We start from the raw sequence: 18,687 nt of genomic DNA on the forward strand, positions 1-18,687 counted from the left end.
TTAAGGCTCCTTCCTTGACTTTGAGAAGCACCCTTTGTTTCTGATAGCATGTAATCAGTAGTAAGTTGTGTTTTTAAAACCTTAGAATGAGCCATTTATATCTGTTTGAGCAGCGGGACCAACCATTCAGAGGTGGGAGAAGAATAAATGGAAGGTATCAGTGAGAATTCGGAGTATTGATCATCGTTTCAGCACCAGTTTTTTCAGCCCTGCTCTGCTCTTGTTGGTTTGATCAGTTATTTTGGAATCTTTGGTTTCTTACCGAATGTTTCAAAGGTCTTTTTATTATGGCGGGTTCCGACATTCTGAAATGACGTAACTCATCAGCTGTTTCGATCTGGGTCGACAAACGATAAACTCAGTGATATGATGTAATATCCCAAATGTTCCCAGAGATGAAAGTAATTCCTGAAGAAGAGGTCTCTCTGTGGATGTCCACCACAGTTGTTGTTTGTTTTAGGTTTGTTTCCTGTCAGGATAACTACTTCTTCTACTGAATTCCAACCACTCAGAACATAGCTCAGAAACCTGGTTGCTGTGAGGAAGGAGCTCTAACACACCCCATTCAGGGGGTTCTACAGTTCCTGTGATACAGATATAAAAAAGATTTCCTCCAGTGATAAGAGCCATGATTCTTTGCTTTTATGCTCCGGAAACATCCTTCAGATGACGCCTCTGGTCAGTGTTTTTCAGAAACATGAACATGTTACCCTTGTGGCTGCTTTTTGAAACCGACCCACCTGCTCTCGGTCATAGATGATGATGATGTCACATTTCTTCACTTATTCCTTCATTTTCCTTGTATGACGTCAGCTGAGAGCAGAACTGTATGCTTTCAGTTGCTGGTCTTTCCTGTAGCTTGTGAACATGACATCTATGAAACAACTCGTGAAAATTTCTACAAATTTGGTAAAAAATCTCAGCTTTATGGTCAACTTGATGATGAAATGAGGACATTTTATATCCTTATTTATTTCCTTTGACATTACAATTATTTACAAAGACTTTTTGGCTCATTTTCATCGTCTTAACTCAACATTTCATTTTACCATCCTTACACCCATCTTTCTTTCATTTACTTCCTTTCATATTTATCTTGTCCTTCCTTTTTCTTTCTCTTCTATGTCAGTTTTCTTTCTTTTTAACCGTCTTCCTTCTTTTGATCCTTTTCTTTACCTCTTTAGATTCATATTTTATTTCTATTTTCTTCTCTTTTCATTTTCCTCTCTTCCATCTCTTTCTTTCCTTTGCTTCTGTCCTTCATTACTTCCTTTAATCTTTTCTCTATTTTATCTCTTTTTATTCACTCCTTTCACATTATTTTCCCTGTTCCTGAATTTATTTAACTTCTGTTCACTGCTTTCATTCTTCACTCTCTCTCTATTCATTGCATTATCCTTCTATTTTTATCTCCACTACTTTCCTTCTGTCCATCCATTCATCCATCCATCCAGCTGCACAAACGCACATTAGGAACCAGCAGAGGGATACAGCAGCCTCTTTCAACCCCCCTTCCCTCCTCCTCCTCCTCCCGCTCGTCTTCATCCTCCCATCTGCGCAGACTCTACCCCCCCCCCCCCCCCCTCCCCTTTCCTCCTCCCCCCTCTGGCTGATTTTATGGAGGAGCTTCACATCTGCAGCACTCTCCGCCTCCTTCGCGAGCCTCGATGACAGCGTCTGTTTGAGGAGCTCCTTCGTCAGTCAGCGACTGGCAGAGGAGACGAGGAAGAGGAGGTGTAGTTTTTGTTTTTTAGTGGCTGCATCTGCATGGCGCTGGGGGGGGAGGCAACGCTCGGCTCGGCTTCACCATGATCGCCGTGTCGTTTAAATGTCGCTGCCAGATCCTGCGCAGGGTGAACAAAGGTAGAGAGACACAGAGGGACAGTGGGAGATGGAGGGAGCGAGCGAGCGTGTGTGTGTGTGAGTGTGTGTGTGAGAGTCATATATGCATGCATGTTGGCCGAGTGTCATTCGCTGTAAACTGCTGACATTGAAAAGATAGAGAGAGAGAGAGGTGGTTGTTTATGGCGAAAAGCAGCTGTGTGTGCGTGAGCCTGTGTGTGTGAGCGTGCACGTGTGTGTGCACGTGGTAAACGATCTCCTGATGCATTCATTCAGTCGATGGCTGCAGGTTGCTGTGGTTGAGAGACCCTCTGAGTGAGTGTGAAGTCGGAGAGGGAGCAGCTTATCTCTTTTTCAAGGATCTAATATTCATGTGTGTTAACAGGAAGCAGGGCTGCGTGTGTGTGTGTGTGTGTGTGTGTGTGTGTGTGTGTGTGTGTGTGTGTGTCTGCGTGTGTGTGAGGGATAGTGTGTGTGTGTGTGTGTGGTTGGATGGGATCTGTAGGATCTCCTCTGGGAGTCTGCTGCAGTTGGAATCTTCAGGTGTTTGTTTCCGGTGTGATTTTTCTCGTCCAGCTCGACGGTGCTGGAGGAAGTGTTCAGGTTTAACCGTTGGCACGGAAACGCAACTTTAAGAGTCAAAGGATGGGACGCTTCTGCTGCAGGACCCCACACCTGGGGAACCCTGACCCTGACCCGTACTGAAAATCCACCAAAGTGGCTCCATGAAAAGCAGGAGCTCCAGCAGCACCAACTGTGAGCCGCAGAACAGAACCGCTTATATTGAGGGTTGTGGGTGGGGTTGCAGAGACCACCAGACTAACTGAAACTGTGACAGCCCTGTGGAAGATCCAGAGCCAGTGTTGGTTCTCCTTTGCTCAATTTAAGAGAGAACATTTAAAAAAGGAGCTCCAGTATCCCGTTCAGCGCACGAGGTTTTCTCAGGTTTTACAGAGTGTTGGTGTCAAAAGGATGTGGAAAAGTCCAACTTTTGAGATAAAGGATACGTCCAAACTTGATGGATTTGCTCCATTAAAGGTAGGGTAGGAGATCCTGGATTTTGAGTCCAGCGAAGCTGCATTTTGAAAATACACAGGTAAAAAGTCCCAACCCTTTTCTTCACTTTCCCCCCCGAAGGCACGCCTCTAGAGTACATGAACGCGCACGAGCACGAAGGTGCACGAGCGCTGTTCTGACAGCAAGCATCGATCGTTGCCGTATTTAGTATTTAGTATTTAGTATATGCTAACTATATGTTTAATAATGCTAGGTGCTAGCCAAGCTGGCTCTAGTTTAGCTTCCTGCCAAGCTTCTGGACGCGTAATTCGTTCACGGAGCAGGGTACGCGCACAGGGGGAAGGAGGGGGAGGGAGGAGCAGATTGCAGTTTGATAGACGGCATCAGAATCCAATCATTGTGAACGGTCCGTTCAGTATGATTGGATACTGTTTTTCCTAGATTGTACGTTCTAGAGGCCACTAAAACTTTTCATATTTGTGTCAAAACTTTTAATTAATTGGTTGCAATGGGGGTGTGAAGAGTATTTCAAGCAATATGTAAAAAAATGTTCCAGAAAAAGATCCCCTACCCCGCCTTTAATGCGGGTCGTTAGAGCAATATCATCCGAACCTCTTTGTGCACCAAACAAGCAGACTTAGTTTCAGTAGACTTCCAAATAAACTTCATTGTGGTTAGACTGAAAAATGAACACAGAATGGACAAAAGACTTTAAAACATGCAGAAGTCGATTCTTTACTGTCGAGCTCCCAATGTTTTCTTCATGAAAGGAGCCATGTTGCTCGTTTTATTTAATCTGTTTGAGCAACGCAGGAACTTTTGGTGCTTTTTTTCACTCTTTAATGCATTTCTAAAGTTCACTGTCATGCTTTGCTGGGACAACAGAGATCCAATTGAATTATTATTATTATACAACCAAGATTGTATAACACCATCACAGCAGCGGTCCCTTAATGTCACTTTCCAAAACAGTCAAATTAAATATGAATGAATAAATACTGAATGCACTTAGATAAACAGTGGTGGAATTTAACTAAAGAAGCTGAAATGGCTTTTCTGTTAATCTGTTTGGGAGCTGTTTTAAAGAGCATTAGTGCCAGCTTACATTTATATATATATACAGTGTATATATATTTATATATATATATATAAATCAAAGAAATAATGGAAAAATGAATCTTTTATGGAAAAAGTAACAAGTCACAGCTGATGCAAAACAGATAAAGAAGCTTCACCTCAGCTGACTTCAGTGGAATTCTGCTTTTTCGTTATTAAATCACTAATAATAAACTAATGACAGTCACAAGGCAGCAGCGCATGAAGTACTTTTTAAAAACAGGACATTGTGCAACAGTGTACTTTTACAGTAAACTGAAGACTGAATTCTTCCTCCTCCCCTGTTGGAGTGCAGAGCGTGAACTGAGCGGTCCACCAGCTCAGATTAAACGGACTGTGGCTGGGTGGGTTTTACCTTAAAGCATCCTCCTGGCTCTGTGCGCGCACCTCTGAATGCTTCTAATCACCGGCTGCAGAACTTTCCCGTCCTGTTGCAGCGAGGGATTCTCATCCAACACGCATGTTGTTTAAAGTGCACAAAGGCTTCAAACTATAACTCAACCGAAAAGCCCAGAATCACATCTGTACCCGAAGTTTTGAAGCATCTGAATAGGATTGAAATTTAGAGCAGCTGCTGTTTTAGCCGCAGTCTTTAAGGGAGCAGAGAAGTGTGGAGAGCTGGGGGAAAGTTTGGGATGAATAGTATAATAAGGAAGCTAAAAATAGTGAAAGAATGGTTCAAAGTGATATTTGATGTTGAAAAAAAATAAACGTTTTAAGTTGCTGTTTGAGTACTAAAAACTGTGTTAGAAGTCATAAAAAGCAGTTCATCAGTGAAATCAAGCAGAAGTCGCTACGAGCGTGCATAAATAAATCAGCGTTGAATCTATTTATCACTACACAACACCAGATTGTATTAAATATTTTAAAAATTCGCTCACAAATGAGCAAGAAACGTTATCAGCTGAGGAGAAGCGGGTATGCTGCTCATGGACCTGTCCCAACATTAGGACACGCACTGGGGATTCAGGTGAAGCATCCAACTGTGAATTCAAACAGACCCAGATCAAGCTGAACTTCCACAGTGCGTGAAAATGGGTTTTAGCATCAAAATATGTCCAAATAAACATATTTAGAACATCAGAGAAGGTTTCTTCAGGAAGAAGTTCTTCAGTTCATGAGGTGGGGGTCCATCTCTTTATAAATATGGTAATTAAACTTGAAAGTTTCCATTTCTCCTGCTTACAAGTCAAGAACAAAGACCTGCGTTTGATCTAAAACGAGCATCTTGTTTTAAATTAAACATAGCGTAGGCGCCGGCTTGCGCTCTGTGCTGGAGGAGGTCTTAAAATAGTCCTGCTCGGCTGATATTGTTTAACCTTTAAAGCTGAATGAAATCAGCAGTGTTTTCCATTGAAAGGCAGCAGAATTCAGATGGGAAACCTGATGTGTCTTTGCCTGAAACCTTCAGGGAGCTCAGTCCACCCACCTCCTCCTTCCTTTTTAATTACAGGAGCACTTGAACATGTTGGACCCTGTTCTTCACTGGAAGCCACATGAGTCCTGGGATCAAGCTGGGGAATTACTTTAATAATTTTTTTTTGCACCATTTGAAGCTTAACAGCCTCTTTTTAAAGGCCCAGTAGGTTTTCTCCTCCAACCAAATATCTTTTTACTGACATCGTACTTGTGGAGCCGTGGCAGCTCCTCTCATGATCCTATAAAACCAAAGAAAGCCTGAGTTTTAACCTTCTTTCAAAGCTTTATTTTGTATGTTTCACCTCTGTGTCAGCTCAGGATAAGGGTTGAGTGTTTTTACTCTGAACATGCCTGAGGAGCCCTATAAATAAGGATATTAAAAATGGAACATCACTGTGTCACACTAACCCTCAGTGGGTATTAAATATACAAGTAAAAACGGATCTCAGCTTGTGGCTGTGAAACCTCAAATGTTAACATGGGACATTTTTCTGTTGACTAACAAGATTCAGATTTGAACCGTCCAATAAGTTCAACTAAAATACTGTGCAAAAGTCTTGATATAAAGCAGCTTTAAAGTGAATATCTGCTCTGAGCTCCTTTATTCTCCAACACAGCCTGAACCCTCTCAGACGAGCTTTCTGTCCTCTCTTTAAGGAGTCTTCAGGAATAGTTCTCCAGGCTTCTTGAAGGACATCCCAAAGCTCTTCTTTGGATGTGGGCTGCCTTTTGTTCCGTTCTCTGCCAACATGATCCCACACTGCTTCAGTAATGTTGAGCTCCGGGCTCTGGGGAGGATTCATCCCTCCATCAGACCTGCTGCCACTGATTTCCAGCCCACTTCTTGTGTCCTTTGGCACAGCTCAGCCTTTTCTCCCTGTTTCCCTTCCTTAAAGGGGAACTCCGGGGCATTTGAAGCGCATTTCCATTGCTAGAGGTTGTCAAATACTGATAGTAGGACACAGACAGGTGCAAATCTGCGCTCCCTGTGTGGAGATCGCGCTGTTTGCGCAGCCTGTTATGCGAGGCTAATACGTGGTGGCTAGAGGCAAGCGCTAACCCTTCCACGTAAAACAACAACTTGCACACTGCAGAAACGTCACACCACTTTATAAACCATCTGACAATAAAGTCACAAGCCTTACCATCAAAACCATATGCATGGTTCTCACATTACTGGCATGGGGACGTTACAAAACAACTTTATAAACAGCATGTAACTCACCGGTTAGTTGTACGCTCGCGCATGTGAAAGCCCAAAAGAGTCAATGGACGATACTCCCATATACAAAGCAATTATCTTCTCTAGAAAAACTGCGTTCAAGTATTTAAAACATTACAACAATATTACTGGGCATGTATTGTTGTAATGTTTTAAATACTTGAACGCAGTTTTTCTAGAGAAGATAATTGCTTTGTATATGGGAGTATCGTCCATTGACTGTTTTGGGCTTTCACATGCGCGAGCCTACAACCAGCCGGTGAGTTACATGCTGTTTATAAAGTTGTTTTGTAACGTCCCCATGCCAGTAATGTGAGAACCATGCATATGGTTTTGATGGTAAGGCTTGTGACTTTATTGTCGGATGGTTTATAAAGTGGTGTGACATTTCTGCAGTGTGCAAGTTGTTGTTTTACGTGGAAGGGTTAGCGCTTGCCCCTAGCCACCACGTATTAGCCTCGCATGACAGGCTGCGCAAACAGCGCGATCTCCACACAGGGAGCGCAGATTTGCACCTGTCTGTGTCCTACTATCAGTATTTGACAACCTCTAGCAATGGAAATGCGCTTCAAATGCCCTGGACTTCCCCTTTAAGAACGGCTTCTTGACAGCCACCCTTCCATGGAGCCCATTTCTGATGAGGCTTGGGCCAACAGCAGATGGATCAGCTGAAGGTCCAGATGCATCTCTCAGCTCCTGTGTCAGGTCTTTGCTGGATTTTTTTCCTCTTTCTTAAGGACATCACTTTCAGATCCTGTTCATCTGCTGTAGATAGTTCTTTAGGCCTGACACTTCTTCTTTTGTCCTCCACTTGTCCAGTTTCCTCAGATGTTTTAAGGACACACTGCACACTATGCTGAGATATGCCAAGTTTTCAGCTAACAGCTCTTTGTTGCTGAAGAAATCCTGTTTTCTGTCTGTCAAACTGTGTTATCTTTGCTGTTTTTAGGGATAGATAGAAATAGGGAAGATTTTTGCTTTCTGTTCAACTATTGCCTCAAATTGAATGATTACAATTGTAAGCCATACTATTTGAGACATTAAAGAAATCCAGGCACTTAAATGGCTCAAAATGTGGAAACTCAATTTTTCTTTGCAAAATTATCAAACTTTTTTTTTTTCAAATTATTGCAGCAAAGTGTTCTTGTTCTTTTGGCTCCTGAGATATCTGTATGTACAGTTCAAATAACTAAGAATGAGGAGATAACACTGCTTTGTCAACAAGAAAAGGTTTAACGATTAATAAAAGACTAACGCAGATGTTAGAAAGTTGTCTCATGCATTTGTCCAAGCCCAGATCATCAGCCCTCCACCACCGTGCTTGACAGCTGGTATGAGGTGTTTGTGCTGATATGCTGTGTTTGGTTTCCTCCAAACATGCTGCTGTGCATTATGAGCAAACATCTCCACTTTGGTTTGCTCTGTCCAAAGGACATTGCAGAGTCTGAGATGTAGCTCTTGGGTTTCTGACCTTGGGGTGACCTTGCTGGGACGTCCACTCCTGGGAAGATTGACAGCTGTCCTGAATGTTTTCCACTTGTGAATAATCTTTCTCTCTGTAGAATGATGGACTCCAGATAGTTTGGAAATGGCCTTCTAACCCTTCCCAGGTTGATGGGCAGCAGCAGCTGCTTCTCTGAGATCATTGCTGATGTCTTTCCTCCTTGGCATCGTGTTAACACACACCTGAATGCTGCAGAACTTCTGCTTTTATAGAGGCGCTCACACTGATGATGATCAGTTAATCAGAGCATTGATCAGCAGCACCTGAAACTTTCATGGAAACATGACATTTCTCATGATATAAGGAGTTCTCTTCCTTAATTTGTGAGCGTCACAGTGGTCTAATATGTTCTGAATGTAATTTCCACTCCGTTTGTGCTGAAACGGCAACAAGCTGAGCAGATTTTATGCCTGATGCGCCTGCATTTCCTGTTCCAACGATGGAGCCTCTTTAAAGACCACTTAGATCTTTTCCTTTTTTAGATATTCTCAGCATCTCATACGTACCACCGAGCATGATTCGATGTTAACTCCAGCATATAGTGCACCTGTTTGGACGACTCAGTCACCCTTATGCATAAATGCATGTTATACGGCATACTGTGTTGTTTGATAGGCAGTATTTTACGGTATACGTGTGCATATAGAGATAGAGAGTAGATAGAGACAGAATGAGCTCGATGCTACTGTCCTACATCTGGAGGAGGAGGAGGCTCGGCTTTCATCTTCACTTAGCTATGGTCTGCGTGTGTGTTTGTTCTTGTCGTACTGATGTTATGGGGACTAACATGTTACTATGTACCATTTGTGGGAATTTAATGTTGAAAGCAAAAAAATAAAAATCATAAATTTCTATTAAAAATACTTTATTTAAGGTCAGGTTTGGCTACAGGAATTAGTTAGCAAATTAGTAGATCTCATTAAAATTCAGTCCCCAGGAAAGTGTGATGTCCTCTTAAGTGTTGGAAACATTACTGTGTGTGCATTTCTGGAGTCTCTTTGTGCTTCTGAGCTCAGCTGCTGGGACCAAACAGCAGATCCAGAGCAGATTAGAATAAATTAGAGCAAAACGGATGACCAAAATGAAGCAATGCTACAATAAAGTGGAAGGTAAAACACAAGCAGACAGGACTGATTCAGGACAGGAGCAGCAACATTCCGGACTCAATGCAAACATCTACTTACAACTCAACCAAAATGTGTGTTTTCTTTTATCTTTAAGCGCAGGATCCAGATTCCAGAAGTGGATTAAATGTTGCTGATAATCAGACTGTTTCAGTTACAGTTTGACGAATGTTTAATATGTTAAATGTTATTTTTTAAAAGTCATTATTATTATAAATCATCTAATTAAAACCCATCAATTAAATCTTCTTATCCGCATAAATCTTCTTGACATCATGCGTCAGCTCGCTTTAATCACCAAAAACCTCATCCTGTCAGAGTGTGATGACATCACCGGGAGTCTCCCAGCAGACTGCCGAGACCACCGTGTTCCCCGCTGGGATTGGTCGCTGTACTGATGAGGTCACGTCTCTCTGTGAGTCGCTGCTACTCCTGAGGACAGGCTGACCTGACTCCTGAGCTCAGTAGCTGATTCAGACTGAGGAGCAGGCAGAAAGTGGTCAGGAAGAAGAGAGCAGTTAGTTTTCAGAGCTTCGCTCGACGCTAAAAGCAACAAAAGCTGAAGACCAAGATGCTGTTATGAAAACTTTTTAGCTTAAGTGTAAAATGTATTTCTGTGGTGGAAGTTCTGCGCTGTCTGATGGCGATGATGGTGAGTACGGATGCATTATGGGAACCTGTTGATGATCTGGTAGATCTTTAATCTCTGAGCTCCTGTCAGAACCTGTTATAGGAACTCGTTTACATTTTGAACCAGTTAGAGGATCAGTTGAAGTCACTCCAGACCGGTTTGGTGAAGTCAGAGGATACACTTTGAAATGATTCATCTGAAGGAAAAACTGATCCAGCTGCTGAATTTGTACTGAAACTCGTAAAGGTGTTGGAACCAGAAAGTGCTGCTGGTAGAATAGTTATACAACTTTAACTTCCTGCTGGTAGAGCTTTTAAAAACAGACAAATAGACTGTTAACAGCGTAGAAACTGACAGAATTACAGGTTCCAGTTGGTTGAGGTTTTGAGGTCAGTTCGGCTCATTCGGCTACTTTCGGCTGGTTTGGTTATGGCACCGGCAGGAGCTGCGTAGACCTGACATGACCCAAACATCATGAGCTGGGCCTGACTTAGCCTTAGGCACGTGTTGTATTGGTCATATGTAGGCAAAATATCCGAACCTGGCTTTGACATGGATTTCACAACTTCACCGATCTCCTCCGCAGCACCCCTCCAGCCTCTGTCTTGAACGGCGCTTGCAAATAAAAAACTTATTAAGTGAACTTTTTTAATTATTTGTAGGGCCAGGTGTGCCCCAAAGGCCCACAGAAAATACAGATTTGGGCCATGTCTGGTGGATATGTGGCTGAGTTTAGGCAGATATGTTCACTTTGAGCCAATGAAGGCCAATTGTGGGCCTAAGAAAACTGCAGACGTGGGCTATGTTTAAATATTATGCCTGAACTTTCTTTCCAGTCTGGGTACACTTTAGGTAAAGGTCCAAATGTGTTAAAGGAAGTGGGTTTGTAGAGGTTTACTGTTTAAAATCTGAAACCATTTGAAGGAAAACAATCTAAAAGCCTGCAGTATTAGTTATTTTCATTAGCGATTGCTGATAATTTTTGTATGAGTTAGAAAAACTTGTAGAGCTTTGAAACCAGTCAGAGTGATGACAATGACAGTCTGGGTCCATTTTGAGGAAGTTAAAAAAATTTCAAGCACCAAACCTGTTAAAGGAACTAATTATGGCTTGGAACTACTGAAGGGCTCTACTAGATCTTCTGAACTGGAAGAGCTTAGATCCACTGGTAAAAGGAAAGTGGTCCATCTGCAGATATGAAGCTTTTGATAGTTAAAGACCAGTTAAAGGACCTGGTAGAGCTCTGAAACCAGATAAAGGAACTGGTAGAAGTTGACAGAGTCTGAACCAGCGCAGGTCTGTGTGAATAGTAACTTTATTTGTGTTTTCCTTTGCTTTGCAGATGAGGGGCCGTATAGCAAACACTCCGCCGGGTCGCGACCTCCAGATGGAGCGCTGGCAATCAGGAGGCAGAGCATTCCAGGTAACTCACACCTCTGTATGTTTAGGTTCCACCAGCAGAGATGATGAACACTATGGTGAAGATAACAGCTGAAAATAGACCACACAAACAGCTGATGTTTTCCATCCTGTGACTTGCAGGAAGATGCTGGCATTTGCAGTTTATTTCCTCCCACCTGGAGCTGGTGTCCTACATATTATTTATTTCTGAAGGCTGAATCAGATAATCTGTGAGGGCAAGTAGAAAACACATCTGTGATCTGTGAAAGCTTCAAATTAGGAGCAATTGTAGAGGGCTGACTCAGTGAGAGAGATGACCTGGTCCAGGTTTTGTTGGGGAGATCCAAACCAGTTTGGGTTAGAAGTTTCCGAGCTAATCAGAGCAACTTTAAAGGTTTTAAAGTGGCTAACACAGCTTTTGATTGGAACCAGTATGAGTTTTGGAACCGGTTAAATCAACTTGTCAAACTTCCAAACAATTTAGAGGGACTGGTGGAGCATCCACTTAAGAAGAATGATAGTATGATACAATGTTTGAAGAACTCTTTGGGGTACAAGGCCTAATTGGAACAACTGTAAGAGAAAGAAACCAGTCACGCTTCGAGGTGCTAATACGGCTGAAAAGAGTTTGGGCATCCGGTTAGGATGCTCCCTGGTTGCCTGCCTTTTGGAGGATTTCTGGGCACATCCAACCATCGGTAGTTAAAGCTGGTGATGCAAAGTCCAGTGATGCAAAGTCCAGTATCATGAAGTCTTCTACAGATGCTCCTCATGGATCAGTGTTGGGTCCTGTACCATTCAGTTCATATACCAGTGATTTCCCTTCCCAGTGTAAAGGTGAAGAGTTCTGTTTATACACGCTCATACAGATGAGTTAGCAGCTGTTGAGTTAGCTTGAAAGGACTTACTGCTGGTTAAGTTCCCATTTTTCAGTTTAAATATCAAAAAGAAAAAAGGCATGATTATTTTGATTAAGACTGGAACAACCTCATGATGTGCATACTGTTATTAAAGGGGAAAGCATTGAGAAAGTGACAATCTGGATTAAAGGAAAGAAAATGCAACACGTTTGTATGTTTGGTTTATAGGACTTTAAATGGCCTGGAGCCCCTTCTGTTGGGTATATTTGGACACAACATCCTCTCTGATTGTAGTGACCGTACCTTTTTGCTGAACACAGCTTTCTCTGATATTCAAACCAAGTTAAAAAGTCTTCTGAGGAAACTTTCCTCCTGGCCTGCTTTGTTTGAGTATAATTCTTGTATATTAAGTAATATTAAGTTATATATAAGTAACGTTGTTTTATGTATGTCAAGAATTGACTTTCTTCTTGTATTTTATATCAAATATATATTTGATTTATGAGTGCTCTGATTAAAAAAACTGGTTCTTTTTTCAACTTTTGGTGCCGTCTATCAAACCGACACACATTTCCAGCAGCACTGCAATCAAAAAAACAATCAGCCAAGCTTTCTGAAACAATGAATTCCCTTCAGTGTTTCAATTAAGAGGCCAGCGTGTAACAGAATCCAGTTAGTGTTGGTTGAAAAAGGCTTTTATAAGAGCTGGCAGTTTTCTAACTCTCTTTTATCGTTGGGTCAGCTTGCTGCAGGGGATCAGAAGTAGTTGAACGACATGAAGGAGGTACAGAGACATTTAGAGAAAGTGGTGAAGGCCATTAAAGCTAGTTAGAGGAATTGCCAGAGTTTTGAAACAATTATAAGAACTTGCACGGTAAAAACTCGTTGAGAGAACCAACTGAAGAATCAGATCAGTTGATTTTTAATTGTTAGTGGCGTTCTTTTAGAGTTTTACAAACTACCAGTGTTGTAGAGCCTTTGCAACCAACCTTAAATTCAGTCGTTGCTTAGATACTTTCTAAATGGTTTCTTGTCTGGACAGAACTATCGAGCCATTTAAGGATCTTTGTGGTCAGCAGAGAACTGATGAGGACTAAGTTTCATCTAAAATCTTGATTCCAGTCAGTCGGATCTATTGCAGTCACCAGTGGATGGTGACTAAAGCTGTCAAATAAAACGATCTACCTGACTGCAGTGTGTAGCTGGTGCAGAATCATCGGTTCCTGAAGAGAACTGGGGACAGGCCGATTTTGCTCGAGCTTTTAAGTTGGTCACAAGAAGTTGTCAAGCTTGAAAAACGTGCCCTTGTTCAGTTCAGTTCCACATCACAGACAGTGAAACCACCGTCAGTGGAGACACTTTCCTCATGAAGTCTTAACGGTGGCTCCTTCAGCATGTTGGAACACTAATAGTGCAGCTTGAACAAAACTGTCCTCTTTTGAGGCTTTTGTTTTGTTTCAGCTTCAGTTGGTGTAAATGTAACTGGCAGTTTGTTAAGAAACTCGTTCAGAAGTTGCTCCCCTGGCAGGAAACTGCTTCATAAAACATTTGAGCTGAATCGAAGATTTGGGGTTTTCCTTTTTCAGACGGAGTCAGCGTCGGTGTGTTTGAGCAATTGAAAGGGACTCTCTGCGTAAAGCCTATTTGTGTGGAGAAGATAAGGCAAACAATGATTGTCACAGCTAAAGATGGGGGCATCTTAATCCAGCCTGGATGAAAGGGGTTGAAACCCCGAATCATTAATATTGAAAGAGGAAATCCTGCTCTCTGTTTTATCACCTGAGGACTGCTCACATCACACTGTAGCAGGTCCGCACTGAAATATCCCTCTACCCAGCGCTCCTTCTGCTAAATATTTTAGGTGCTTGATAAAAAATAGATAGACGACAGAATAGAGGATGACTTCATTTCTCTGTTTGACCAGATTATTATTTCATTTCTCTGTGCTTCGAGAAAGGAAGAGTGAAAAGCGTGAAATGAAGGCACAGAGACGGAGCTGGAGGACTGCCGTCGAATGATGTCATTACCAGAAGGAGTGTTCAACTGAGGCTGATTGCACGTTCTTTTTCTAGATGAGTTTCGGGGCTGCACTGTGGTGGAGTTGATGAAAAAGGAGGGGACGACGCTCGGGCTGACGGTTTCAGGCGGAATCGACAAAGATGGGAAGCCTCGGGTTTCAAATCTGCGACAGGGAGGCATCGCTGCCAGGTAACACTTGTCTCTGTCTGAATCTGTCTGCTCTGGTTATTAAATCTTTTCTTATCTGCTTTTCTGTTTGGTTTCCTCTGTGTTCCAGCTTCTGAGCCCATAAAACAGCATGACTTATTTTAAAGGGATATTAGATGCTTTAGCTGTAAAAATCTGGCTTCTGTTAAGAGGTTTAGCAGCACTCCACATCACTGATGCCCTAAAAATTGTAAAATTTTACAACTTTTTAAGTATTGTAAACCTGACTTATTAGGTCTATAATTTTCTTATTGTCAACTAAAACTTTTGGAAAGACTCAAAATGATGATTATTTGACCTTCTGTAACATTAATTGCAGGTGTCAAAGTCAGACATGTCTTATTCTTCAGTGCTGCAGAGACTTCATGTTTGGTGTTTGTCCGCCATGTTGGCCTAAACCAGGGTCGGAGACCATAAACACTTAAAGAGCCATTTGGACCCGTTTCCCACAGAAAAGAAAACACCAGGAGCCACAAAACCCTTTTGACATCTAAAATGAATATAACACTGCAAATATAGTTTTTTACCTAAATGCTATGTGTCGCCCACGTAGCGCTAAGCGTTCTTTTCTTGGATTTATCCACGGTTGTCCGACCTGGGGTCGAAAAGCTCAATACATCGCGTGCCGGAGGGCGTCGCACATCACAAACACGTTTTAATATCACAAGATCACCATAATCTTCACATTTAGAATTACATTTAAAAAGACTAATGAACCAAATAAAATAACTTTGAATCAAATACTCATTATTTATTTGGGATGAAAGAGCCACAGACCGCTGGTCTGAACTGAAATATCTAAAAAATATTTAATGCACTTGCAGTAAGATTTGGCCCAGATGTTGATCAACCCCAGTGATTCTCTGAGTTGTCTTGTAGCCCCTCTGAGGTTCTTAGCTCGGACAGGGAATGCACTTTTCCTGCAGGATGTCTTTCCTCATGGATCTGCATCTATAGAAAACCCTTGTAGTTGGCTAAAGTTTCCCATCGCTTGCAAGACTTGTCTAAAGCCTTAAAGTCTTCCTCCACAATAGATAAAAAACGTTGTTTTATTATCACGTCTACAAGATGTTCATTATGTGTTATAAGAAATATCAGGAGCAAAATTAGCTTTGAATCTCCACATCCATCCTCAGAAGGGTGAGGTTAGTATGTTCTACATAGACTGTTTTCAGGAACTCTTGACTGCTTGTGGAGTTGGGCTGTACAGCTGATTTCACGCTCTATGAGCAATCCATGAAACAAGAAGCTTGTAAGGTACGATTCAAATTTAGCACAAGCTAGGTGGTGATCCCGAGTGCTTGACCGGGAACTCAGGCTAGAGCAAGCAGGGACCTTAGGGCCGTGGGGTCCCTCTGCCGGGAGCTGGGAGCCTCCACGTTGCTGCACCTTTCTAATGTTGCTGAAAGAAGTAGAACGTGAATACACCATTCTGAGAGTTTCACCTACATGCGACTCTGCATAGTTTAGCTTCCTCTTGAGAATCGCTCTCTGTTTCAAACATTTATGGCTGAATTACACCAGGAACTGGGATTTAAACAGGAACGTCCAGTGTCAGCTGCCTGTGGACAGGTTTGTGTTGATAATAGGGCTGGGCAACGATTCAAAATTTTAATCTAATTAATCACATGATTTCCCTGATTAATCTCGATTAATCGCATTTGTACGAAAAATCCAAAAATTAATTGAAAAGTAGTGTATATCTTTTAGCATTTAGTTTTATTTTAAATGTACTGCCATATGAATGAAAGTGCCATAACATTTGTTGTGCAAACACACTTTTAACATCAGCATCTTTCTGTAGTTTTTATGTAGAAGCCTCGCTCCACTGTCTGTTTCCTTGAATGACTTGCTGCTATCAGTTGTGTGTTTTGCTTTTAAGTGATATTTTAGACTGGAACTACTACGGTGAGAAGACAATTCAACTTGGCAGTGTTTACAGATAACTTTGGTTCTGTCGACTCCGCCGTCTGGAAGAACTTTAAAATAAAAAATGGCCGAGTAAAAGTTCCGTACCCTTCTCCAGGTTTGGTGGATCCGCCGATTACTTTCTTTTTCGGTTCCGCAGCAGACAGCCCCATGTACAAGAGGCGAGAGTCCTCGCTGCAGCTGGCCCCGGTTTGAGTCCTGCATCGGACGGCCCTGTGCTGGGGGTCGTTCCCCCTCTCTCTGCCCCCTGCTTCCTGTCTCTCTGAACTTCCCTATCCATTAAAGGCACAAAAGCCCCCCCAAATTTTTATTTATTTATTTTTTTAAATTAAAATTAAATAAATAAAATCTGCGTTAATGCGCGATAAAATATTTATCGGCGTTAAATAAGTAATGATTTAACGCGATAATAACGAGTTAACCCGCCCAGCCCTAGTTGATAAGCATGTTCATAGATCTCCATTAAATGAATGAGAATAAAGGTGCTATGAGAGTTTGTTTAAGGAAAAAACTTCTAACTGTGGCTGCAGGTTTTTGTTCCAAACCTGCAGCAGCACAGCTGATTTTTTTCATTCAATCAACTGAACTGGTTAAGACCTTCAGTGCAGACAGTTCAGTTGAAATGAATCAAATCAGCTGTGCTGCTGCAGGGTTGGAACAAAAACCTGCAGCCACACCGGCCCTTTACCGGATCACTTTGACACCTGTGCGAGGAACAAATGAGTCTTTAAATAGTTTAATAACTGCTGGAGTGGTTGTTTACATCCGAATAAGGAGAAGCTGCTGATGTCTATGTACCTCTCAGACCACTTGAATTAGAGTAAGCAGAGAGGTTTTTATGGCTTTAAAGGCTGAGGTCATGGTCCTCTGGCAGAAAAAGAGGGGTCGCCTACGCTGGACTGAATGAGTATCTTGGGGTCTTGTTCACAAGTGGGGTTGGAACAGGTTTGGGATGGACCAGCATCTACACTACCTTCTGTTGTGGTGAAACCATTTACCATTTACCATTCAAGCTATGTTCCAACCCTCGCCTGTGGTCGCGAGCTGTGGGTAAAGACCGAACAGTAACCCCAGTGATTTTTGGAGTTTTCTTGTAGCCCCTCTGAGGGGCCGACAGCAAACAAAAGCCTCCAAAATGAGTTTCCTTCAAAGAGTGGCTGGACTCATCCTGAGAGATGGGATGCTCAGGGCTCAGAGTAAAGTCGCTGCTCCTCTGCATTGAAAGGAACAAGTTGAAGTGGTTCGGGCATCTGATCAGGATGCAATGTGGATGCCCCTCATTAGAGGTGTTTTGAACAGGTCCCACTGGAAAATGTCCCAAAAGTTTAAAATTTTAGAATGTGCAGTGGTTAAAAGGGGACCACCCACAAATCAAGGCTTCTTCGATCATTTTAATGCTTTGAAATAATCATTTAGAAAAAAAGGCCGGGCCTGAAACTGCCCCAGAGTGCTCAGAAGCTGAGATAACACAGTTCATGACAGTTCATGTTTTCTCACCCAAACCACGCCATTTTGCTTTACAGTTGCTCAACATTTCGTGGGATTTTGATGGCGTCTTTGTGGCCTCTTGAATGTGACAACAAATTCACGTGTATGGCTGTGCATGTGCAGGGCTCACACGGAGATTTGTTTGAAAATAGCTCAGCTCTGTAGTTTTTAACTGTGGAGGACACTAACCATGCGTGTCCCTTTACTTATGGTGCAACAATCTTGACCCACAAATCAAGGCATTTCCGACCATTTCATCAGTGCTTTAAGGTTTTAAGAGATAGATCATTTAAAAACTATTAATAAATATCTTAAGTCATAGCACAAATCTCCGGAACGAGCTGAACATGTTGACTTTTGAATGGTTATAGAATAGCTTAAAGTATGGAGGATTCAGATTCAGATTCAGATTCAGATTCAAGATTTATTGTCATTTGTACAGAGAGACACTGGGTCATACTGTACATTGAAATTCTTGGTGACGAGGCGTCGCCAACAGCATTAAATAAATTGAGAAGGGTGAATGAAAACCAAGAAAAAAAGATAAAGTAGAAAAAAAAGTGCAATAAACTGTTCTTTAATCTGCTAGTCCGAGCCCGGATGCTCCGGTAGCGTCTACCAGATGGCAGAAGGTTGAACAGTCCATATGAGGGGTGGCTATGGTCCTTGGTGATTTTCCGTGCTTTTCTCAGGCATCTTGTGTGGTAGATGCCTTGCACGGGGGGGAGGGAGGAGCTGGTGATGCGCTCGGCTGTCTTCACCACCCTCTGGAGGGCCTTACGGTTCTCAGCAGAGCAGCTGCCGAACCATGCAGTGATGCAGCCGGAGAGGATGCTCTCGATGGTGCATCTATAAAAGTTAGTGAGAGTTTTAGTAGACATGCCAAACTTCTTGAGTCTCCTCAGAAA

General features: G+C 42.3%; 1 protein-coding gene across 6 annotated transcripts in view; it reads left to right on the forward strand.

Annotated features, from left to right (window-relative positions):
* grip1 (glutamate receptor interacting protein 1) overlaps positions 1–18,687 on the forward strand; it is a 91,894-nt gene that overhangs the window by 44,018 nt on the left and 29,189 nt on the right. For 4 of the 6 annotated variants that reach the window (XM_075472272.1, XM_075472274.1, XM_075472269.1 and 1 more), the window contains exons 2-3: positions 11,218–11,298; positions 14,209–14,344. In XM_075472272.1, coding sequence (XP_075328387.1) covers positions 11,218–11,298; positions 14,209–14,344 — 217 coding nt within the window. Of the gene's footprint in view, positions 1–1,645; positions 1,864–11,217; positions 11,299–14,208; positions 14,345–18,687 lie in introns of those variants that run through there. The other 2 variants (XM_075472271.1, XM_075472275.1) reach the window with 1 other exon arrangement.

The sequence above is a fragment of the Odontesthes bonariensis genome, chromosome 8 (genome assembly GCF_027942865.1).
Source record: "Odontesthes bonariensis isolate fOdoBon6 chromosome 8, fOdoBon6.hap1, whole genome shotgun sequence".
Taxonomy (NCBI): Eukaryota; Metazoa; Chordata; class Actinopteri; order Atheriniformes; family Atherinopsidae; genus Odontesthes; species Odontesthes bonariensis.